The 20,919-nt window shown below is 39.0% G+C and overlaps 1 protein-coding gene across 1 annotated transcript; it reads left to right on the top strand.

The window, feature by feature from the left end:
- Positions 1 to 621: 621 nt before the first annotated feature.
- TXNRD3 (thioredoxin reductase 3) lies at positions 622 to 19,403 on the top strand. The gene is made up of 16 exons (XM_008499943.2): positions 622 to 840; positions 6,805 to 6,865; positions 7,855 to 7,964; positions 8,214 to 8,327; positions 10,707 to 10,779; positions 11,593 to 11,712; positions 12,109 to 12,251; positions 13,641 to 13,756; positions 13,856 to 14,081; positions 14,311 to 14,403; positions 14,860 to 14,936; positions 15,818 to 15,974; positions 16,165 to 16,272; positions 17,144 to 17,239; positions 17,760 to 17,894; positions 18,176 to 19,403. The coding sequence occupies exons 1-16, from the start codon at positions 718 to 720 to the stop codon at positions 18,236 to 18,238; spliced, it is 1,815 nt and encodes a 604-aa protein (XP_008498165.1). The 5' UTR covers positions 622 to 717; the 3' UTR covers positions 18,239 to 19,403.
- Positions 19,404 to 20,919: the final 1,516 nt, after the last annotated feature.

Raw genomic sequence — 20,919 nt, forward strand, 5'->3', positions numbered from 1 at the left:
TTAAATATAGAGAGCAACCTTTACCCTATGTATAGGGCACCGCAGGGGAACAAACCGGTGTGCCCGGCCCGCTGCGGGTGTTTGCTCCACACCGGTACACGGGGCGATCGCCACCACCGCGGGACCGGACAGTCCGTGCGGTGAGAACGAGAGGCGGAGGAAACGCCACTGATCCAACCGCAGCTCCCGTGTGTCCCTTCCAGTCACTCTCCACTGGAACTCTTGGCCCTGCGCAACTCTTAGAGGCGCGGACAGACCCCAGCAAACACCCTCCTAGCCTCGGCCAAGGCCTCCCCTGCCCTCCCGCCGCCCGGGCAGCACCGCGCCCGCCATCGCCCCCGCGCACGCGCTGTGCTGTCCCCCTCCTCTTGGGTTATTCCACTCCGCCTCTCAGAGGGGAAGAGAAGCTTAAAACAGGCAAATTTCTCCCCTATACATCACTTTAGGTAAATAGTGGCGCTTCTACCTTTCACATAAAGTTACATTTTATAATTTTACGATTCATGGCTCGTGTGTCTGAGAGGCGGGGCAGGAAGCCCAGCGTGACAATTTACCCCCTCCCCCCTGTACCGATAGGCCGGTCCGGTTCGTCACCTGCCCCGCTCCGGAAAGGGCGGGGTGTGGCTGAGGGTCAGTGCGGGCGTTGGGCGCGCGCAGCTGCCGTTGGGTGAGGAGGGCGCACGCTGGGCGGTTGTCGCTCCCCGCCTCAGCCTCGCCATGCCGCCCCCCGGCCAGACCCAGCTCCCGGACTGGGACGGCCTGAAGCTCCGTGTGCGGACCCTCATCGCCTCCCACCGCGTTATGATCTTCAGCAAGAGCTATTGCCCCTACTGCAACAAGGTGAGGCGGCGGCGGGGAGTCAGCACAGCGCTCTGCCCCACGGGCCCTCTCCTCTCGGCCGGCAGTGGGGAGGCTCTCGGAGCCTCTTCCCTCTTTCTCCCTGACTCGCCTCCCTGCGAGGGGAAGGCCGGACCGGAGAGGGCCCTGTGCGAGGTGAGAGGCATCTGCCCTGAGGGCGCCTGCTCTCACTCCTGGCGGCCCGCCCCAGGCGGGGAAGTGCGCAAAGGAAAGGGGTTGGAAAGCAAACCTGCTGTTCCTACTTACAGCACTCCACAGGGTGATTGGAAGAGCACACAAATATTGTTGTAGAGGTACCCCCTTACCAGAGTTGAAATGAGGCAAAGATCCTGTCCGGCATCTCTGGTCGCTCTTTTTCTTAGGTGCGTGAGTGAAGGGATAGATGAGTGTGTAGGAAGCTCCGCACAACATGCTTGTTCCTCGGCTGAACGGCTCTTGTATCTCCCACTTGGAGATCATGGTGTGGGTTGTGTTCCTTTCTTTATGGAAAGCTAAATTCCACGTTGGTGTTAAGCTTGGATCAAGTTGCATCCCCGGGGAGTGAAGAGCTTCATTCTTCTGTTGTTCTTGAAATTTGAGGGAGAAGTCTGACTCAGTGGCAAAAATGTGAGTTCTAAATGCTGGCTGTAATGTGTGTTCAACAAAAACGAGAACTACTGATTAATTCTAGTGATTAGAGGTAAATATCCTTCTAGCCCTAGTTTCATATCAATATCACATAGAAACTAACCAGTGATCCAGGCTTGTTAAAGCAAAACAAGATCTTCATTAGAATTTTACAATACCAGCACACTACAGCCATAGCCCACATAGAATCTGGGTGTTTATAGGCATTGTGATTCTTGTATGTATGCAAAGAGCATGTTATGAGAAGTTGAACCTTTGAATGCTGTATTCAATGTTCCCATGGTGGAACAATGTATTTGAAACTTGGGGACTGAGTCCTGGTGTTCCTTAATGGAACTGACAACCAGGAGAACTCTCAGAAACTGCACTCCCGTATGTATGTTTAGTTCCAATAGGTCTTTTGAGCAAGCAGATATTATGACCCAGTTGTAGAGAATTTAAATGAATGCATCCTGTTTCACTTGCAGCTTAATTGAACTTTCAGGAAAGGAAACTTCTGTGAATGAGGGGATAGGCAAAGCCAATGCTTTTTTTCCAAGAACATTTTGACAAAGAGAGTATAGCACAGTAAACAGCTCAGGTCTTTCTAAAATGTTCTTACTTATCAACTTAGTCAATGGAAGATTTAGCAAGTGGAGGGCTGGTGTCTTGGTCAAGTCTAGTCCAGTTGACTAAAATGTTACCTTCATTTTATGAGAAGTGCTTTTGTTTAGGACTTCAGTGCTGTCCATTGAGAAAGACTTCGTAGTGCCTCTCTGTATTGCTGTGTGTGCTTTTAGTGACTGGGATTGCTCAAGTGTTTTGATACGCGTGGAACTCAGTCCAGTGTTTGTCAGATCATACAATGGCACAACTTTTTCAACCTTGCAACCCTTTCCTTCATCTGTTCCTGCTATTACAGTGGGCCTAGACTAAGGCAAGGAGCTTAAGGAAAAAACAGACTCTTGTAGTCCAATAATTAAATTCCAGATCAGTGTTCTTTCCTGCATTTGTTCAGAGGTTCTCCATTAGGCAGGATTACTTGCTTCAGGGAAATAATCAAGTATGAGGAATATTATCTTTATTGGAAAGGGGGAGAATTAATGTTTTGACTAGGAGGGCCCTCTCATGGCCCTTTCTAAAAGGGAGAGTTGAAAGGCCCTATTTCAGTCTATATGAAGGAACAGTTGGTAGGTTTTGTGAGGTGGGAGGAAGAACTGACTGGGCTAGTAGGTAGATTTCTTTGGCTTACTTTCCAGTTTGGAACAGAAGAGAAAGGTAATATAATGAAGTAAACACGTAGAAGAGGTGTATATTGCAGAAGAACAATTAAAAGAAAGCTTATCAGAGAAGGAAGCTGCACAGGAGGCATGAAGTGATAAAACAGATAAGTATCTGCAACAGTATGAGTGTTCACAACCCTTCCCATGTAGACATAGAAAATAGTGTAAGTAATGGGAGAACAATGGGTAATGCAGCTTTTGTGCTAGGTGATCTAGTCTGCAGAATTAATGAAGTGCATATAATTTGAAAGTGTAGTTACAGCTTGGGTACTTAGCCTGTAATTACATAGTTTTGAGTTCCTAAAGACAGATGGGTATGAATAGCATGCACTGTCTGTCTTTTAATGTGGATGGTTATTTGCAATGTGCTTTTGGTAGGATTAATTTAAAAACTAGTGATTAGCACTTGTGCAGAGAAAACTTGTGCTCTCAGAGGTCCTAATTTGGCAGGGTGGAATGATTCTGTATCTCAAATGGATTCTGTATCTCAAACGAGAAGAAAATTAGGATTGTGCTTTCTTTAAGAAAAGCACTGCAAACAAATGAAGTGGTTTCTGTTCAGTTTAACTTGTAGCTTAGGTACACAGCTAGGCAGTTCTTTTTTCTGCCAACACAATTTATTGTTCAATTGTTTTAGCAAGGCAGTAGTGGAGAGGTGGTGATGTAGAATGACTTCCTTCTCATAACTTGACTTCTTTAATTTCTTACCACCGTGAAAATATTTAATATTAAATAAGTTAGAAATGCATAAAGAAAACAATTGCCAAGTCTGAACAGTGTGTTATGTTAAAATGATTTTAAGAGCAACAAGTATGGTTGCATGGAAGTTGCTGGTTATTCTAGTTAAATGTTATGCTGTTAGTGATTGTGTTCTGTATCCACAGGGGTTTCTGGTAAATTCAGCTGTAGCTATTTTTGAATGTTAAGTGATAAGTGAAATAGCAGGCCTAGGACATACCATTATTACTTGACTGTATGAAGTTTATTTCAATCATGCCTGGCTACCTTAGTGGTAGAAAGCCTGTCCAAGAAGAGTTTTTTGAAGAGTTAGACCAATTTCTCAGTTTCAGATCAATTATCTACTGTTTAATAATAGCTGGGAATTTTTCTAGTCTCTTTTTGTGAAAACCGGAAGGATTTAGTGGGTCAGTGATATTATTGCATTGGACAGAAGGAAAGTAAATGGTTGTATCTGTGACCTTTCAACCTAGTAACCTGTCCTGGACACTTGGTGGAGAAGTTACATTTTTAGAATTGAGGCATATAGAAGGACATTTCCCAGTGTTCTGAAATTAACCGTTCGTGTTAATTTTAATTTGAAAGTTTTCAGTGGATCCTTATTTCATTAGTTGGCCTAATAGCTCTTTTTATCTTTTAGCCTTGGCTTTATTATAATGTCAGGTGGCAGCAAGTTCTCTGACTTGTATTATATGGAGGTTTGCTTCCTTTTCATTTCCAAGTTATTTTCTGGTAAATTCAGTTTTTGCTTCAGTGAGTATTTCTCAGAAATCATTTCCTGTTCTCCTTATCTAGATATTACTCATTACTCCTGATGTTTGTTATCTTTCTACTCCTCTTAATTTCCTCTTCCAAACTGTAATCAACTATTATCTCTTGCCTGTATTGAAGATTTTGTAACTGAATATATACTTGGTACTTTGTTTAGCACAGCACAAGCATGTTCTATTCATGAGTAGAGTAGTAGTATAGTAAGTCCAATAGATACTTCTAGTTAGAGTGATGACATTTGCCTGTTTTGTTTTTTTTTTGCCTGCTCCCTATCTTCACTGGAGAGTAAAGTTCATCTAACTGGATTGTCTTAAATCTGTCCTTTCTTGAATGTAACCCTTTCTTGTTCTACTGATGTTCTTTTGTGTCCTTCTCCCTTTCAGCTGTGTTGCAATGCTTTAGCAGTTTTGGTTTGGGGCTTTTTTTGCCCATTATTCTGCTGCTTTTCTGCAAACCAAACAGCAGCCAAGTAGCTGCTGTTATGACCTCCCTCCAGCTTGTTAGCTTACCACTTCCTAGTAGTAATCCCTTTAAGCTCTGTTTTATAGTTTTTCCATGGCATTTAGCTTTTTAACAGCAGTCTGTGGCCATAGTCATCCCAGTAAGCAAGACTGAATGTAACTGAGCTCAGAACAGAGGTTTTTAGGCCCACCTAGATGGTTAGAGGCCAGGATGTGTGAAGGAACTCAGTTTGTTTAACCCTGAGAATGCTAAGGAGGGATTTAAGTTACTGTGTTCTGCTAGCAAATGGAAAGAAGCAGACTCTTCTCAGAGTTGCAGAGTGAAAGGACAAAGACCAATAAATAAAAGTTGCAACCAGAGATATTTCAATGACATAAAATAGAAATTCTTTACTATGAGGATGGTCAAATATCAGAATAGCCCAGTGGTGTTATGGTGTCTCTGTCCATGTAGATACTGGGAACTGGAGTACACAGTGCTTGAGCAACTTGATCAACCTTCATGTTTCACTCTGCTTTGAGTAGAGAATTGGACCAGATGGACTCCAAAGGTCTTTTACAACTTACATTATTCTGTAATCATAGAACTAATGTAATCAGTTGTACAAGCAACTGTTTATTTGTTTATATTGTGATTTAAATACCATGTGATAAGAAACCATGTAGTTGGTACATAATTACAAAAGCTTTGTTTGTCTTTGTAAAGCTGAAATTCCTGCAGAAATCGCTGGAATACTTAGCCTTTGGTGTATTAACAGCAGGCATTACAGCAACATTTCAAACATTTTATTCATCATGTTCTTAACATCTTTACTGTATTAGATGTGACTCAGTTTGTGGTGAAGTGCTGTCAATAAATTTGAGGTTCATCAGAAAACTGATTGTAAAAGTTTTCTTCTGAATTGGCAACAAATAGTGTGTGCTTCATTGTTCAGACTCTGCTGACAAGTGGATCCATCACAGACATTTCGTGAATTCTGCTAGAGTAGTTTTCATGTCCAAATAGTTATAATTAAGGCAGGTATTTTTTTTAGTCACTGCCTTTTAATATCTGTTTGCATGGGTAAGCCTGCAAATTGCATTTTGGAGTAGTAAATACTGCCACATGTAATACTGTATCTTGTGCAGTGAAGTATAGCTTTGCCTATCTGACAGGACAGTTCACAAATTCATTACTACCAGTTAAACAGGAAGATACTGTAAAAAAAAAAAATCTCAGTTCTAAAAGACTGTCTCATTTAAATCTGGTAATTGTACACACTATCCACCCAAAACTGGTTTTTGAAAACTGTCAGGGCCAAGAGGGAAGTAAATCTAAACTAAGTTGTAATATGTGATGTTGTGTTTGGTTTTTATTTTCTTTTATGGCTAGACTTGTGTATAGAGTTACTTAATTTTTGCAGACTTCTGGATGCATGAAACATGTTGCTAGGACATGTTTTGATGGCACTGCAGGAATTTAATCATGGCAGTGCAGCAGAAAAGCAGCCTAGGTAATGCATTTCATAAAGTCTGATCTCAGTCTTTTGATTTTTTAGCTCTTATTCCATCCACTGCCACATCTCTTCTTCCCTGAGGCAGTCAGATGTTAAACACTGATGTTTCTTTCCCCTCATTTTCTATGTTAAACCAAACTCATTGACTCCTTACCTTCTCTTCTAAAACTTTTCTGAGGAACAGCAGCCAAAAGTGAATTCAGGGTTGGTAGGTATGAGCTGTCCTAGTGCTGATGACACTAGGAGAGTATTGTTCTGCAGCTTTTTATAATGCACATTTTTTTTTAACATTTAATTGGCAGTGTTTTGTATGTATGCCATTTTTTTTCCTTGGTACTATCAAGGAATCTGGCTGCTACTTTATCTTTTTGATGTTTTACCATAGGGCTTTTGGTATCGTGTTAGAGTTGGAAAGTTTGCAGCTAAGCAAATTATTTAGAGAAACTTTTTTTTAAGGTAATGAAACTTGCATCAAAACATAACAGTGGAGACCTAAAAGTTTCCAGTGTAGGGCCAGCAGTCAAGATTTACCCTGAATTGTGTCTCAGTCTTGTAAATCCTTTGCACTGGCATAGTTTCATTCTGTTGCAGGTGAAAGAACTCTTCCGCTCTATGCGTGTGGAGTACTATGCTTTGGAACTTGATGTAACTGGTAAGTAGAAGAAAGAAAAATAAATGACTGTTTATGACTTCTTAAACTGTATTGAACTAATTGGAAGATATATACAACAATTAAAATAACTTTTAATACATGCAGAGATAAAAGCAATAAGATTTCAATGTGGATGTTAATATAGGTTGTGTTTTTAATGTAGTTGAAGCCTTTGACTTTCTTTACAAATAATCTGCTGATAGAGGATGTGAGATGTGATATCTTTCTGGGGAGCTCTGGTTTTTTTTGGAAAATGTGGTATTTTTCTCCTACCTCTTTTTTATGACTTTAGATGAGTTGTTAATGTTTGACTTGGTATATGGGTGACCTTCATAGGGATAGCTGCTGAGTCATTGGAAGGGTAAATTCCAGTACTTTCTGTGGCTAGTTTGACAGTTTTTTTTAAAGCCCAAGCTGCTTTAGTTTTAGTACATGAGTAGTGCTTTATAGCTTTTAATGTAGTTTTAGGAACAAGTGTTTTCTAAAGTACTTCTTGGTAAACTCTTAATTGTGCTCTTGGTAAGCTGTGAACCTGTAATATTTTTTTTCTGTACAAAACTTAGTTTTCATTGCTTTTGTGAAGTGCTAATGCATTTTTTGAGTTGTAGAGAATTTTCATAAAAGGAGAAAAGCTGCTTGGTATTCTCCTGTGATATCTGGAATATAGGGGGTTTTTTTTTGTAGAACAAAGTGTTACACTATCAGGAAGAGAATTAAGACTTCAGAAAATACAGGGACTGAACTGTATTACTTCAACTTAACGCCATTTTTTAGAATTTTGGCTTGAAGCACAAGTTTATCCTTGATATTTAAAAGTGATTTTCTGAGAAGCAATTTCTGAAGACTTGCTTATGTTCAAGAAGTATACAGATGTTATGCTTGTAACAGAACTGTTTTCTTGGCAGGCTTGTTGTATATTAATTCATATGGTTTTAAAAGCTCCATTCTTGAAAATTGTTGTATAATGTACCTGTTTCTTTTATTCTAAGATGATGGACCCAGTATTCAACAAGTGTTAGCAGAGTTAACTAATCAGAGGACAGTGCCTAATGTATTTGTGAATGGGACTCACATAGGTGGCTGTGATTCAACTTACCAGGTAACTTTTATTTAAAAATCACCTGGAAGTAGACAAGACTATTGAATGACTTTGCTAGTTGATTATAATTAATTTTTTTAAATTTAATGTAAATTAATATAAATGATGTTTTGTGTGTGACTTAATAGACTGTGTGATCTAGGTTAGAGAAAGCAATGTCATTCAGTTTTTGTTTGCTCAGAAATGTGTGTGGTACTTTGATCCTTTTTTCTTTTTTTTCTTTTTTTCTATCCTTCTTATCTTTTCCAGGCTTATCAAGATGGAACACTGCAGAAACTTCTTGGGGATACCCAAGGTGCAGAACCTTATGATTACGACCTCATTATTATTGGTGGTGGCTCAGGTGGACTTGCATGTTCCAAGGTATGACATTTAAACTGCATTAAAGAACAGGTTGTGTATGAAACTAATTCATAGTGTCTCTATTAATCACTGTGGTATAAAACAGTCTTTATTTTTCTGATTGCTACCATTCAACTTGTTAAGGAATCAGTAATGCTCTCGTAATGTGTTTACTCAGAAGATTGTGGTCTGTGTGGACCAGTTTCTAGCCAATGTCTCTCCAAGTCCTGATCCTAATGATAGGTTTTAGGCTCCTGACTGAGAGCGGAAACGAAAGTTCAAGTATCTCCTGTTCATGTGTTTTACACAGGCACTTAAACACTTCCAAACAGTAATCTGGAAAATTTAAAGGTTACTCTGTAAGTACTTTTGACTGTTCAGGATCATCCATCATCTAAAATAAAGACCTTTTAGCTGTTCTTTCAAGGAGCTTGTTCACTCTTTAGTTCTCTTTTTAGCTGCTTTTTCAGAGATGGCAAGCAATTGTCTACCTCTTAAACAACTAGCTGTTGTTCAGAGTGCCTCAGGACCTATGGTGTGGATTGAGTTTTCTACCTGTGGGATTTGAACAAACTTCCAACCTCTCAGCTGAGTATCATAATGGTCAGCTGATGGTTTGGGCATGATGATGATATTCTTGACAGCCCTGGTGATTGCCGTACAGTAGTAGTTAAGCACTCAACTTTCACTGGATATATACAAGGCAAGACAGGAGAAGGCAACAATTGAATTCTTCGTTCAGTGCTAATCAGGCATTTTAAGGCTTCTCCAGATCTTCCCTCGTGGTGCCTTCTGAGGCACCAGTTCCAGACTTTGTGATAATTACCATACTGTTCAGGACAAGGCACTACCCAAGCATTCGTGCACCATTCAAGGAGTCACACACACACCACCTGATACTTTAACAGCTAGGACTGCAGTGAGTGGCTCCAGTGAGGCTGCCATTTGACTCCTCACACACTTTAAGGTTGCTGCTTTCATCAGGCTCAGCCCTGGGTTTCCCTGGAGCAGAGTCTCTGACACAGTGTACACTAGATAAATTAATTGTGTGGTACAGCCATAAAGAACAGCTCAAGCTGGATTCCTCTAGAGAGGGACCTCAAACAAAGAAATGTCTGGGCAGTTATACCCTTACAGTCTAAGTTCCCCTCCTCTCACCAGACAGTTTGGACCAATAGTAGTAATAGGGTCTGAGGTCTTCCTGTTCTTCATAGGGTTCCATCATTGTCTCTAGATGGGCCTTCTTTCTTATCTTTAAGGCTGCCGTTTCCAGTTGCAGCTTTATCTTCTGTCCTCCTTTTACTTGGCTAGGTAGAAGTTCAACATAAGTTCAACATAAGCTGTGAACTTTCACCTACATGTGGCCTTAAGGCTTCAGCAAATTTAGCTACTGATGCTAAGAAAGCTACTAATGGTAACAGTTCTTAACAGTGGGAGAAGTCAGGTGTTCACAGATTACAAGATAGCTGGCTAAACCTTGTTTGAGCCAGTATTGCTGTAGCTGTGCAGGAGTTCTTGAACAGATTTGAGGAAGCTAAAGGTCCAAGCCCTTAAGAGATCAAACAATGGGTAGAGTTGGTCAGGTGCTTCATAATTCATTGGATAGAGTATTGTAGGATTATTCAGATGGAGTGGACATTAGGAGGATGTCTAGTGTAAATTCCTGCTCCGAGATTAAAAACAAGATTATGTAAGACCTCAACCATTTGTGTCTTGAAAATAGCCAGGGGTGGACATGGGAAACCTGTTTCTCTGCTTGAGTATCAGCATGGTGTGAGAGTTCCTTGTATCCTGCCTGAAACTACTGTTTCAGCTTAGGGCCATTCTATTTTGTCCCTACACTATTTGACAGTAAGGATCCTGGCACATAATGATTTCCTCATAGGTACTGGAAAGTTGCTGATGTGTCCCTTCCAAATCCACCTTTTTTCCAAATTGTGTGAGTCAGGTTCCCTTCCTTCTCATAGGCTGTGTGCTCCATTCCCTTGAGAATTTTGGTGATCCTCCATTGGACTGTCTCCTGTTCATTAACATCACTTTTTTTCGTTCATGAACATGCCAAGTCAGTCCTGCCTTCCAAAGAGAGGAGAGCTAACAGCATGAATATTTCTTTGGGTGAGGTAGAAGGCTGATAAGCCCATCTCGTACCCTCTTCAGATTATGACTTTTGACAGTATAGGATGATGTGGATGCAGCATCAAACAAAAACATACATTCAAAGTTTGAAAGAAAGTAATAGTTTTTGAGGGATTTCAAATTTTATCTAGTGAAGAAGGTAAAACAGACTAGCAAAGGAACATTTCATCAGTGGTAAGTCTGTCATGACTGTAGATGAGCAGACAGGCTTTCTTGGTCATGCAAAAATTCAGTTATTCTGACTTGTCTCTCCATCTTTTGTAGGAAGCTGCTGCCTTGGGAAAGAAGGTAATGGTATTAGATTATGTTGTTCCAACACCTCTTGGAACCTCATGGGGTAAGTTTCTGCTAACTTGTACTTTATGATGTTTGAGTGCCAGTGATAAATACTGGGTTATTAGATATTATTGATTAATGTTCTTAAAAATTATGGTGAGTTTCCTGTAATTCTGGAGCACAGATAACAAGTTGTTTTCCTGACACGTCTGTTCTTCTGGACACTAATTTCTGTTTTGTACATGGTTAAGTCTCAGTTCTTTGTCAAATTTTGTTCTACTTCTGTTCAGTTTCCAATTGTGTCTAGATAGTGTGTGCATGCATGTTCACATTCTCATTTGTAGAGCTGTTGTTTTTGCCTTTTTGTTCATTTAGTTTTATACTATGGGCACCTGATCTAGGCTGCCTCTAGACCAGTATGACTATGGCTCTACTTGCATGCCTCACCTTTCTATAATTAAAAGACAGCTGCTGTGTGACCTTATTAATGCTATTGGGAGTTGAGAATGACTAAAACTTAATTGTTCAAGTATAATTGAGTTAAGGTAGGCACATGCTTCCATAGCAAATTCAAACACATATTTCAAATCTAAATTCTAGGAACTCTGTGATTTTTGCCTTCCTTACTTGACTAAAATCTGAAGCATCCTGGAGTATCCTCAGTTCAGTCAAGTTAGCTCTTAAACTGAATACAAACTTGTTAGCTTAGTGTGCATTGTATTCTAAAATACCTCCTACAACAGAAATTTCATGTCACTTGTGTGACTGCAGCAAACATCACCAATTTATACATGAGTGATGATACAAAGCACATGATAAGACAAGTAGAAATATCCTGTGCACATATGTAATAACATGATTCTTTCCATCTTAGGACTTGGTGGCACATGTGTAAATGTAGGTTGCATTCCTAAGAAGCTAATGCATCAGGCAGCACTTCTGGGTCAGGCACTCCAAGATTCAAGGAAATACGGGTGGCAGTATGAAGAACAAGGTTAGTATGGACACAAAGGACAGACCAAGGCAGTGTACAGATGAGACTCTAAGCTTAAGATTGTTCATGTACTTCACCCTTTATAAACCAGAAGCAGAGTTCAGTTGGGATTTTTAGGTGAATTGAAGACATTCTTCTTCCTGTGTCATATAAACCTTTGAAAGTTAAATTGTTTTATTCCCTGTATTATCTGAATTAAGTGGAAGGACTTGTTACTATCTGAAATAAGTCAGGTAAATATTAGCATAGCAGAACAAGACTTTAATATACATCCTCATTACTGATAATGATGTTTGCTTAGCGTGATGTACGATGAATAAAACTTAAGTTGTTTTTTTTTTAAGGGTTCATTACACATTTGGTTTCTTTAAATATGAAATTCATGTCTTGTTTCAGTTAAACACAACTGGGAGGTTATGGTAGAAGCAATTCAAAACTATATTGGTTCTTTAAACTGGGGCTATCGAGTATCCTTAAGAGAAAAGTCTGTGACATACCTCAATTCTTATGGAGAATTCATTGAACCACATAAAATTAAGGTATGTAATGTATTTAAAACCTTTAGTTGGGAGGGAAAACTTGTGTTCTAAAACTGTGTTTTAAAATCCAGCAAAGAAAAGGTTTCATCTTGACATTGCTAATTTAAGTCAACTGAGGTTAAAACTCATTTGTGAAGTAAGTTATTGATTGCAATTATTATTGTACTTTAGTACATGCCACAGTGTTTGCAAACCCAGCATCTGTTATGTAAGTGTAATGTTGATATCTGTAAACTTAGGTCTTGAATGGTTAGAGCAAGTTGGTCTCAGTTGCCAACTTCATGACTGAGGTTAACAGCCTGAGTGGGGAGAAGGGAAAAAAACAACAACTTGTAAAAAAAAACCCTCTGTACTAAACCATAACAACTATTGAAACTGAATTCAGATTTAGTACTTGTGTAACAGTGCTGCTAAAAGCTTGTGCTGTTTCAGCATAAGAATTAAACTGTCAGTTTTGCAAGACAAAACATGTGCTGGCAATCTTACTGTAAGTGATCATATTGTTGCAAGGGTAACTTACAAGAAGTGCACATTGAAGACAGCTGTTTGGTTCAGTGGGTGTAATTGTCTGTTTTCAATACGAGTCTGGAGACTGAACTACATGTGTTTCAAACTAAGAAATCAGCACTGAAAAAAAGGTAGTAGTAGCTCAACTTACTTCATCTGTGCATTGTCCTGGTATGCAGCTTATCTATTTAAGGGTCCTTAGTCTACAAATGAAATAGAACAGAAAGACTTTCAGCATGAGATTGGACTAGATGATCTCCTGAGATCCCTTCCAACCTGAATTACCTGGTGACTCAATGGGGAGGAAGTTTCTCTTTATCAGTGTTGGAAAATAACTAAAGAGCAAGAATGAAGGTCAGATTTTGAGAGATGCTGTCAAGATGGAATTTCCCAGGCTCCTCTAGAGCTCAGATCAGTTCAAATAAATTTAAAGTTGGGTATTAGGTCCTCTAAAATCATGTAACTAGATAATGGGGTTACTTAGTTTCTACATTAGACTAATGGATATTATTCTGTTGATGGCATTGTGTTGACCTTTTATTGGAAGGGTAGGGACTTAATTTGTTGCTTTTCATAACTTTATTTTCAAGTTGTTATCAACAATTCAGTCTAAATGAGTAGTTGAAATGGGCAGTATTCAAAGAGTAGATGATTTTAAGTGCTGTAACTAATGTAAGGAAAAGCCTGATAGATTGTGATGTAAACCTGTTTTTCAGTGGCCTGCATGACCACCCCAGATCCATTAGTTCTTGTTTGAAACTGCTTGCTCTTGAATCCTAAACATAGCCACAATATTTAAGGGAAGGGTTACGTTATTTTTTCAGTACATCTGAAAACCTGTTCCTATGATAAAGACTTTCTTGATTGTGTCTATATAAACAGGCAACTAATAGAAAAGGACAAGTAACCTACCACACAGCAGAGACTTTTGTCCTGGCAACAGGAGAAAGACCTAGATATATGGGTATCCCTGGAGATAAAGAATACTGTATTACAAGGTGAGAAGAAAAAGCATATTAAACTGAACTTTATCTGCTCTAGTGCTTGCAAAGCAAACAAATTTCTTGAGATAACAATGTAAATTCTTTTCTCTTCAGTGATGACCTCTTCTCCCTGCCTTACTGCCCTGGCAAAACTCTAGTTGTGGGTGCCTCTTATGTGGCTCTAGAGTGTGCAGGATTTCTCGCTGGTCTAGGTCTAGATGTCACAGTGATGGTGCGTTCCATACTCCTTCGGGGCTTTGACCAAGAAATGGCAGAAAAAATAGGTGCTCACATGGAAACACACGGTGTAAAGTTCATCAGAAAGTTTGTACCTGTTCAGGCAAGTGCTTTCTTTGGGCTTTTTTTCTTGACGCAGTTACTTGCAACAGTACACGTAACATGCGTATGTTGTCTGGGAAGGCTTTGGTTAAGTGCAGGCATAAATGTTTTATGAGACCACACTTCTTTTTTGCTGCTGAATGATAGCTTAGTAGGTCAAGGTTTGAAGTTACACTGTAAGATAGCTCTGTCCCTTAAGGTAGTTCTAAGCTTGCGAAATATTTATACAGGTTGAACAGCTGGAGGAAGGCATGCCTGGAAGACTGAAAGTGACAGCAAAGTCTACTGAGGGACCAGAAGTCTTTGAAGAAGAGTATAATACTGTAAGCCTTTCTGGATCTGAAATAGCTGAATATAGCAGTGCATAAACATATATTAAAATACTTCAAAAGCTTTCAGGAAATAAGTAAAGGGAAGTCTTGCTTGAAAATTGTTCATATAAATTACTTGCAGAAAAAAATAATGAACATTCAATAATGAACATTCATTCGAGCCCTGTCAGCAGAATTGCTGATAATTGAAGTGACTGCAATGTAGAACCTATGAACAGTGTTGTTGCTTCTGGTTTTGTTCTAACATGAGTGTTTTGCTCTCTGTTGTACCTCTGAAACAAGTTGCACATGCAGGAACCTGAAATATTGGTGGCCCTTTCAAAAATACATTTGGAAAAGTCACTTCAGTCATGTGCTTTACTTTAGTCTTTTTCTGGGGGGGGAAAAAAGGAAGTGTTATGCTGCTTAAATTTTATTTCATAAAGTTATTGCATTTAATTGTTTCAGGTTTTGATAGCCATTGGTCGTGATGCATGTACCAGAAATATTGGTTTAGACACAATTGGTGTCAAAATCAATGAGAAGTAAGTATTGCTCAACCTCCTTCAACCACTACATGTGATGATTTTTCTCTCTCTAGAAATACATTATGATACTGATCCTTTGGTTTTGTTTTCTGTTTTGTTTTTAAAATCTTCAGTCTGGCAATTATTGGAACCTTTAAAGCCTTTTGTCTCTGGGATTTGAATATAGTTGTCCATTAACTGAATTTCTTCAACATGTATTTATTAACTCAGAATAGTTCTAATATCTACTTTTTGGCCATTGTGCTTCAGGAGTAGATTTGATTTATTTGCTTAATTTATTAGAAACTACAGCTTCAGCTTAATCTTCTGTTAAATTCAATGCATTATTCAACTTGTGGCAAGTTAATCTAAGGATTTAGAGGCAGCAAAGTATGTGCATCCTACACATCTAACATTTTTCCCCAGTATCAGTGCAAAGGTGGTGCAAAGGAGGAGGTGGGATTATCATTATGTTGTTCAGGAGAAAGAAAAATTAAGATCAGGTTGCAGTAGCTGACTGCTCTAAGCAACTAACTAACTGAAACATGCAAATGATATTGCAGCTTTTTCCCCATAGGGGAAAATATACATTGCAAGCTTTATAATAATCAAGTAAAAGCATCATAAGTCCAAGGATGTCTGAGTAAGTTCATTATCCTCAGACATGCAGTTTTGCTTCTGTCAGAGCTGCCCCACTGAACACTGACTTCAGCCACCAGTCTGAGCTGGAGGTAATTGGTGTTTTGAAGAGTTAGCAGCTGAGGTCAAAAGGCATAAGCAGATTTAATAAAATGTACTCAGTAGTTAGACTAACATCTTTATAGCAAATCTTCCCCCCTCTGTTGTTTGCTGAGCTCCAAGGAGGGTTATTGTACTGAACTCTCTTCTGTGTTTTAAAGGAATGGGAAAGTACCTGTAAATGATGAAGAACAAACCAACGTGCCTTATGTTTATGCTATTGGAGATATATTGGATGGAAAGCTTGAGCTTACTCCAGTTGCCATTCAGGCAGGGAAACTGCTTGCTCGCAGGCTTTATGGTGGTAGCTCCACAAAGGTAAAGCTGTAAGAATACACCTTCAACTTGTTTCTGTGCTTCTTGCCTCAAAAGTGCAATAATGGAAGTTGATTTGTCCACTTGACCATGGGCACTGTGTTTTGTTAAAAAAAAGTGCTAAGACAACTTTTCCTGCTGTGTACTGTATAGAACTTGCATAGTCTAAATATGATTTTTTTTTTATTTTTAGTGTGACTATATCAATGTACCAACGACAGTGTTTACTCCTTTAGAATATGGCAGCTGTGGGATGGCTGAAGAAAGAGCCATAGAAGAATATGGAAAGCAAAACTTGGAGGTAGGAGCACTTAAGACTTGTTTAACTTGTAGCTTATGAACGTGTTTTATTTGGGCCTTGCTGCTTTACACTCGAGACATAAACAAGATCAGAATGTTACTTAGGTGTTTGATTGTGGAAGTATTATTTGGCTAACAAGGTATTGAACTCCCAGAAATCCAGGACTGGACTTGATACCATCAGCATTGTGCATCCCTATTTGCATGCTGCTGAGAAACTAATTTGACTTCAGGAAGTCAAACTTAGGTTGCAAAACTGCAAGCAGTGGTTTTATTGTTGTGAGTTAGACTTACTGCTGAAACACACCAGGCTACTGGGATGAAGTGGGTGTTTTCTCTTTGTTCACTGTACTTGAATTGGGAATCAGTTTCTTCATGACCTTTTCTTACAGCTATAGTAGCATTAGGCTTAACTTCCCTGGTTTTTTTGTAATTTATGGCTTCTGCACTACTTTAAAGAGTTTCATTAAAGCTGTTTACATGCCTTGTGTTTAACTTTTTACATCTTTCAAATGCGCTTGGCATTGTTTGGCTTCTGCTGTTAACTGTTTTGCAGAATAGGTTTAAACTTATAGGAACTAGATATTGTTTTGCATTTTCTGAAAATACAAAATTACAATTCTGTATCTTACCACTGTTGCTGTTTTAAATAAGTATCTAAATCAGGATCACATGGTTTGAATAAAGTCTTCATCCTCCAAAAGTCAGTGTAGGGACTGCTTGGGTTGGGGTATACTGTCTGGTCTAGAATATATTATGAAAATCTGGTGTTTTAAATGTCAAACCACTGATTGTAAAGACATGAAAAGTCAAAATTATATCTGACTGAATTGATCAAATCCTAATCAAGTCTTTTCTTGTCATCCTCCCAGGTTTATCACAGTTTGTTCTGGCCACTTGAATGGACAGTACCAGGCAGAGATAACAATACTTGTTATGCAAAGATTATTTGCAATAAACATGACAACGTAAGTAGCAAGGTGCAATGGATATGCTGAGTGTATTCTGGAAATGATGAAAGATGAGTATCTTCTATTTGCCTTGCCTGAGGCCAGCTCTACCCCCTCTGTTGACATAGCTATTTGTGTTATAAGAGTTCAATTTGGAGAGAGCTGTTTGGGTTGTTCTATAAAGCTCTGATCTAATTTCAATGTAGAAAAATAATTTTAAATCTGAACTTATTAAGTGTATACTGTGTGTCTGTAGAATGACAAAGGCAGCTGACAAAATTAGAATCTGTTTAGTTTTAGGCAGTATCTCTGAAACTAATGCTATGCAAGGATTTTAAAAGTCAGTCAGTTCTGCTGTAAGGGACTGATATGCAGAACTACATTTTTTGAGTGGTTTGGGGTTTTTTTTTTGTTTTTTTTTTAAAATACTGCTGGTGACCTGATTGCATAATATATTTTTAGTGTGTTAGGAGTTACATAGTAGAGCTTCTGTTAAACTTCACCTAATACTCTTTTTTTGCTCTCAATTGTCCTAAAGAATCGTGTGGTAGGATTTCATGTTCTTGGACCCAATGCTGGTGAAGTTACCCAGGGTTTTGCTGCTGCAATAAAATGTGGTCTCACCAAAGAATTACTTGATGAAACAATTGGCATCCACCCAACTTGTGCAGAGGTAAGAGAGGGAGAGGGCACATCTTGATTTAAAACATGCCTTTGGTTACCTAGATACAGGGAAAGAATCCTTCATTGTGTTACATGATTTACTTATGGCTAGAAGTTAAGCAAATAGTAAGATACTGACATGAGAGAAAACAAGTTAGTTGTGGACTGCAGCTTGTTTTGCTTTATAACAGTTTAAAGAAATCTAATATTGTTAAATTACAAGAGTAGAGCAGTAGCCATGTAGATAACACAGATCAACAGTATATAAGCTGTTCTTTTGGTGTTTTACAGGTGTTCACTACAATGGATATTACAAAAGCTTCAGGACAAGACATCAGTCAGAGAGGCTGCTGAGGTTAAACCTGCTGTTTTACATGTTTTCATGGTGTGCACACTTGGCTTTATGGAAGCCCTAATACATCCAACTGCTTTGCAGCAAAAGGAACACTTGCATCAGTACCACTGCATTTACTGCAGCTGGGAGTGGTGCCTTTCTCGGGCTTCCTCAGCAAGTAGTGTTACAAATGGAAACAGTAATACAGCAGGGAAATCTTGGACTGTAAATCCTGACTTTGCCTGGAATCAGCACTGTTGTGCTTTTTTGACGTTCTGGCTCGGAACCTCGTCATGAGGTGAGCTACGACTGATGACTGCCATGCAAGGTTGGGAGATCCCCTCGTCCGGTCAGGTGACTGAACTCCTCCTGAAGGAAATTCTTAAATTGCACAAATTAAAGCTAATGCTTCTAGGCTCCAGTGTCTTGCACAAATGCCTGTGATAGAAGACAAATATATAATTGAATGATTCTTGCCAACAGTTTACAGTTGACTGATCTGTTGTTTTTGATGCATTTTGTTTTATGTAATTGTGTGTTCAGTTGAAGAAAGATGGCACAGATGTTGAGCGGTGCAGTTCAAGCACTGGTCTCCCAACTCAACCAGTCTAAAACTTAAAAGTAGTCCAAGGCATCACTGTTGCACACATTCATAATTGTTTGACCTCAGGTGACATCACGTCTTTAAGATTGTTGGTATCTTGTGTGTCAGAGTTGAAGAGCATAAGCACAAGGAAGATCTTGTCAATTTTCTCTTGCTCTTTATGAATATTATTTAGTGCTAAGTCTCAAATGTTGTTTCAGTTCTGTAGTGTCAAACGTCACATAGGCCAGAACAGTATGAAGTGAATGAACTGTCAAGTCCATATTACTGTGGATTATTGAAGTCTTGGAGGAGCAGGATTTGAGAGCAGTCGGTCCCACCAATATAGTAGATGCCTGCCCGTGAGGTAATAAATGTGTAGAATTTCTTTGAAGCAGTGTAGTGTTGTGTACAGTCTGAAAGCTCTGAAGCTTTCTTCCACCCCTCGCATTCTGCCCTGAGGGAATTGTGCTTGAATTTGGCTCTTGGTTTTGTCCGAAGGTGTTTTAAAAGACTGTTCAGATTGTTGTATGATAGTAAACAGTTTTTAACTATTTAATCTATGATATACCATGGAATTCAAAGTTCAATAAACAATGCATACAACACTTTGTGGTGTCTGACCTCATGATTTGTTATTGCATGCTCGAGATTATATTGTGCTTCAATCATATTGTTTATCACACAAAACTAAAACCTCTGAGACTTGTGTATGCTGTAAGCTTTGAAATGGAGAAAGAAGTTGTCTTGCCACACTGAGGGCTTGCTCACAAAATCTAATGTGCTTCAATTTCAGTATGAATAACTATCTGTTTAAAATGGGAGAATTATATACAACTTCTGTGTACTCTAGATGATTCTAAAGATGTATGTTGTAGTGTTTAACTGTAACATAGCTGAAAGATGCTCAGTAGACTACTGCTAGAGTGTTAGTTACAAATCTTGCTGGTGTTTGAATTTTAACTCTTGGAGACTTAGTTTTTGCAGTCAGTGCTACAAAATATTGTAGTAGTACTACAAAATATTTTCACTTGAAAATAAAAATATACTTCAGGTGTTGTGCTTTGCTGCAGAGCTCTGGGGAGTGACTTGTTCTAGACTCCAAAAATACTGGATAGAGCCACCTCCTTGCTATCACTTTTGCAGCAGCAGCCTGAATAGTGGCACTTCCAAAACACTGCATGCCTGAAAATTGCCTCTGAATAGTTCAGATGTTAGAGTTTAGTAAAGTAGGCATAATAGTAGTTTGTAGAGACCATAGTCTTTAAAGTTGATGTGGATGCACCAGAGACTCAGCTGAGCTGTTTTAAAAAGTCAGAGGAGACTAGAGTGGGTAGTTAGCAGCAGACACTGTTACATGCTTTGCACAGCTGAAGTGAAGTGTAGTAAACAATAAAACATTCAGAAGCTTTAAATCCTGAGAAACTGACCGGTAATGGAAACATGTCTTGTGTAGCCATGTCATAGAGGAAGCGAGGGAGGAAACGGATCAAGTCAGTCAGTGGTAACTTCCTGAGTTTACCATTAGTAAGCACTAATTGAGTTTTATTTCAAATTCAGATTTGATTTGCAGGTTCAAGTTAATTGATCAATAATTACCACTTAGGTATCTGTGTGCTAATTGCGGATGTTCCTTATGTCATACTTGCCCAGGCTGTCAGCTCTTACATGACACTTACCAAGCATTGAGCACTGTTACAGTCTTTTTTTTTTTTTTTTTTTAAGCTTTAAACTGCAGTTAAAATGTACAGTAAGTAGCTAGTAGCAAGAGCAGTGTTTTAAGTGACTGTGCTGCTTGTGTTTCAGCATGCTCACATCTAAAGTAAAAGGTGCCATAAGAACAAGACAGTTAAAACCTGAAATTTTAAGTGTGGCAGTAGGTACTGAAGAAAAAGGTAGAATCTGCAGAATAAAAAACCTATAACAGTGAATTAAATACTTCTGAATGTAGTGCCTGATATTGTTTGGGTTTTTTTCCAATCTTTTTGTTTGCTCTGTGGCTGAGTTTAAGTGGAATGGTTTCATGCTCCAGTGTTTTATAAAGTATGCTGTTATATGTTAAGTTTGGCTGTTAGATGATTTAAATGTTCAGGTTGTCACTTCTCCCAAACATTCAGG

This window comes from Calypte anna, chromosome 12 (genome assembly GCF_003957555.1).
Source record: "Calypte anna isolate BGI_N300 chromosome 12, bCalAnn1_v1.p, whole genome shotgun sequence".
NCBI lineage: Eukaryota > Metazoa > Chordata > Aves > Apodiformes > Trochilidae > Calypte > Calypte anna.

Bases quoted from the DNA above. Each gene is read 5' to 3' on its own strand.
- TXNRD3 (XM_008499943.2), top strand. From the start codon at position 718: ATGCCGCCCCCCGGCCAGACCCAGCTCCCGGACTGGGACGGCCTGAAG. The intron at 10,780-11,592 runs GTAAGTTTCTGC...TTTCCATCTTAG, and splicing joins ACCTCTTGGAACCTCATGGG to GACTTGGTGGCACATGTGTA. The intron at 16,273-17,143 runs GTAGGAGCACTT...TCATCCTCCCAG, and splicing joins ATGGAAAGCAAAACTTGGAG to GTTTATCACAGTTTGTTCTG.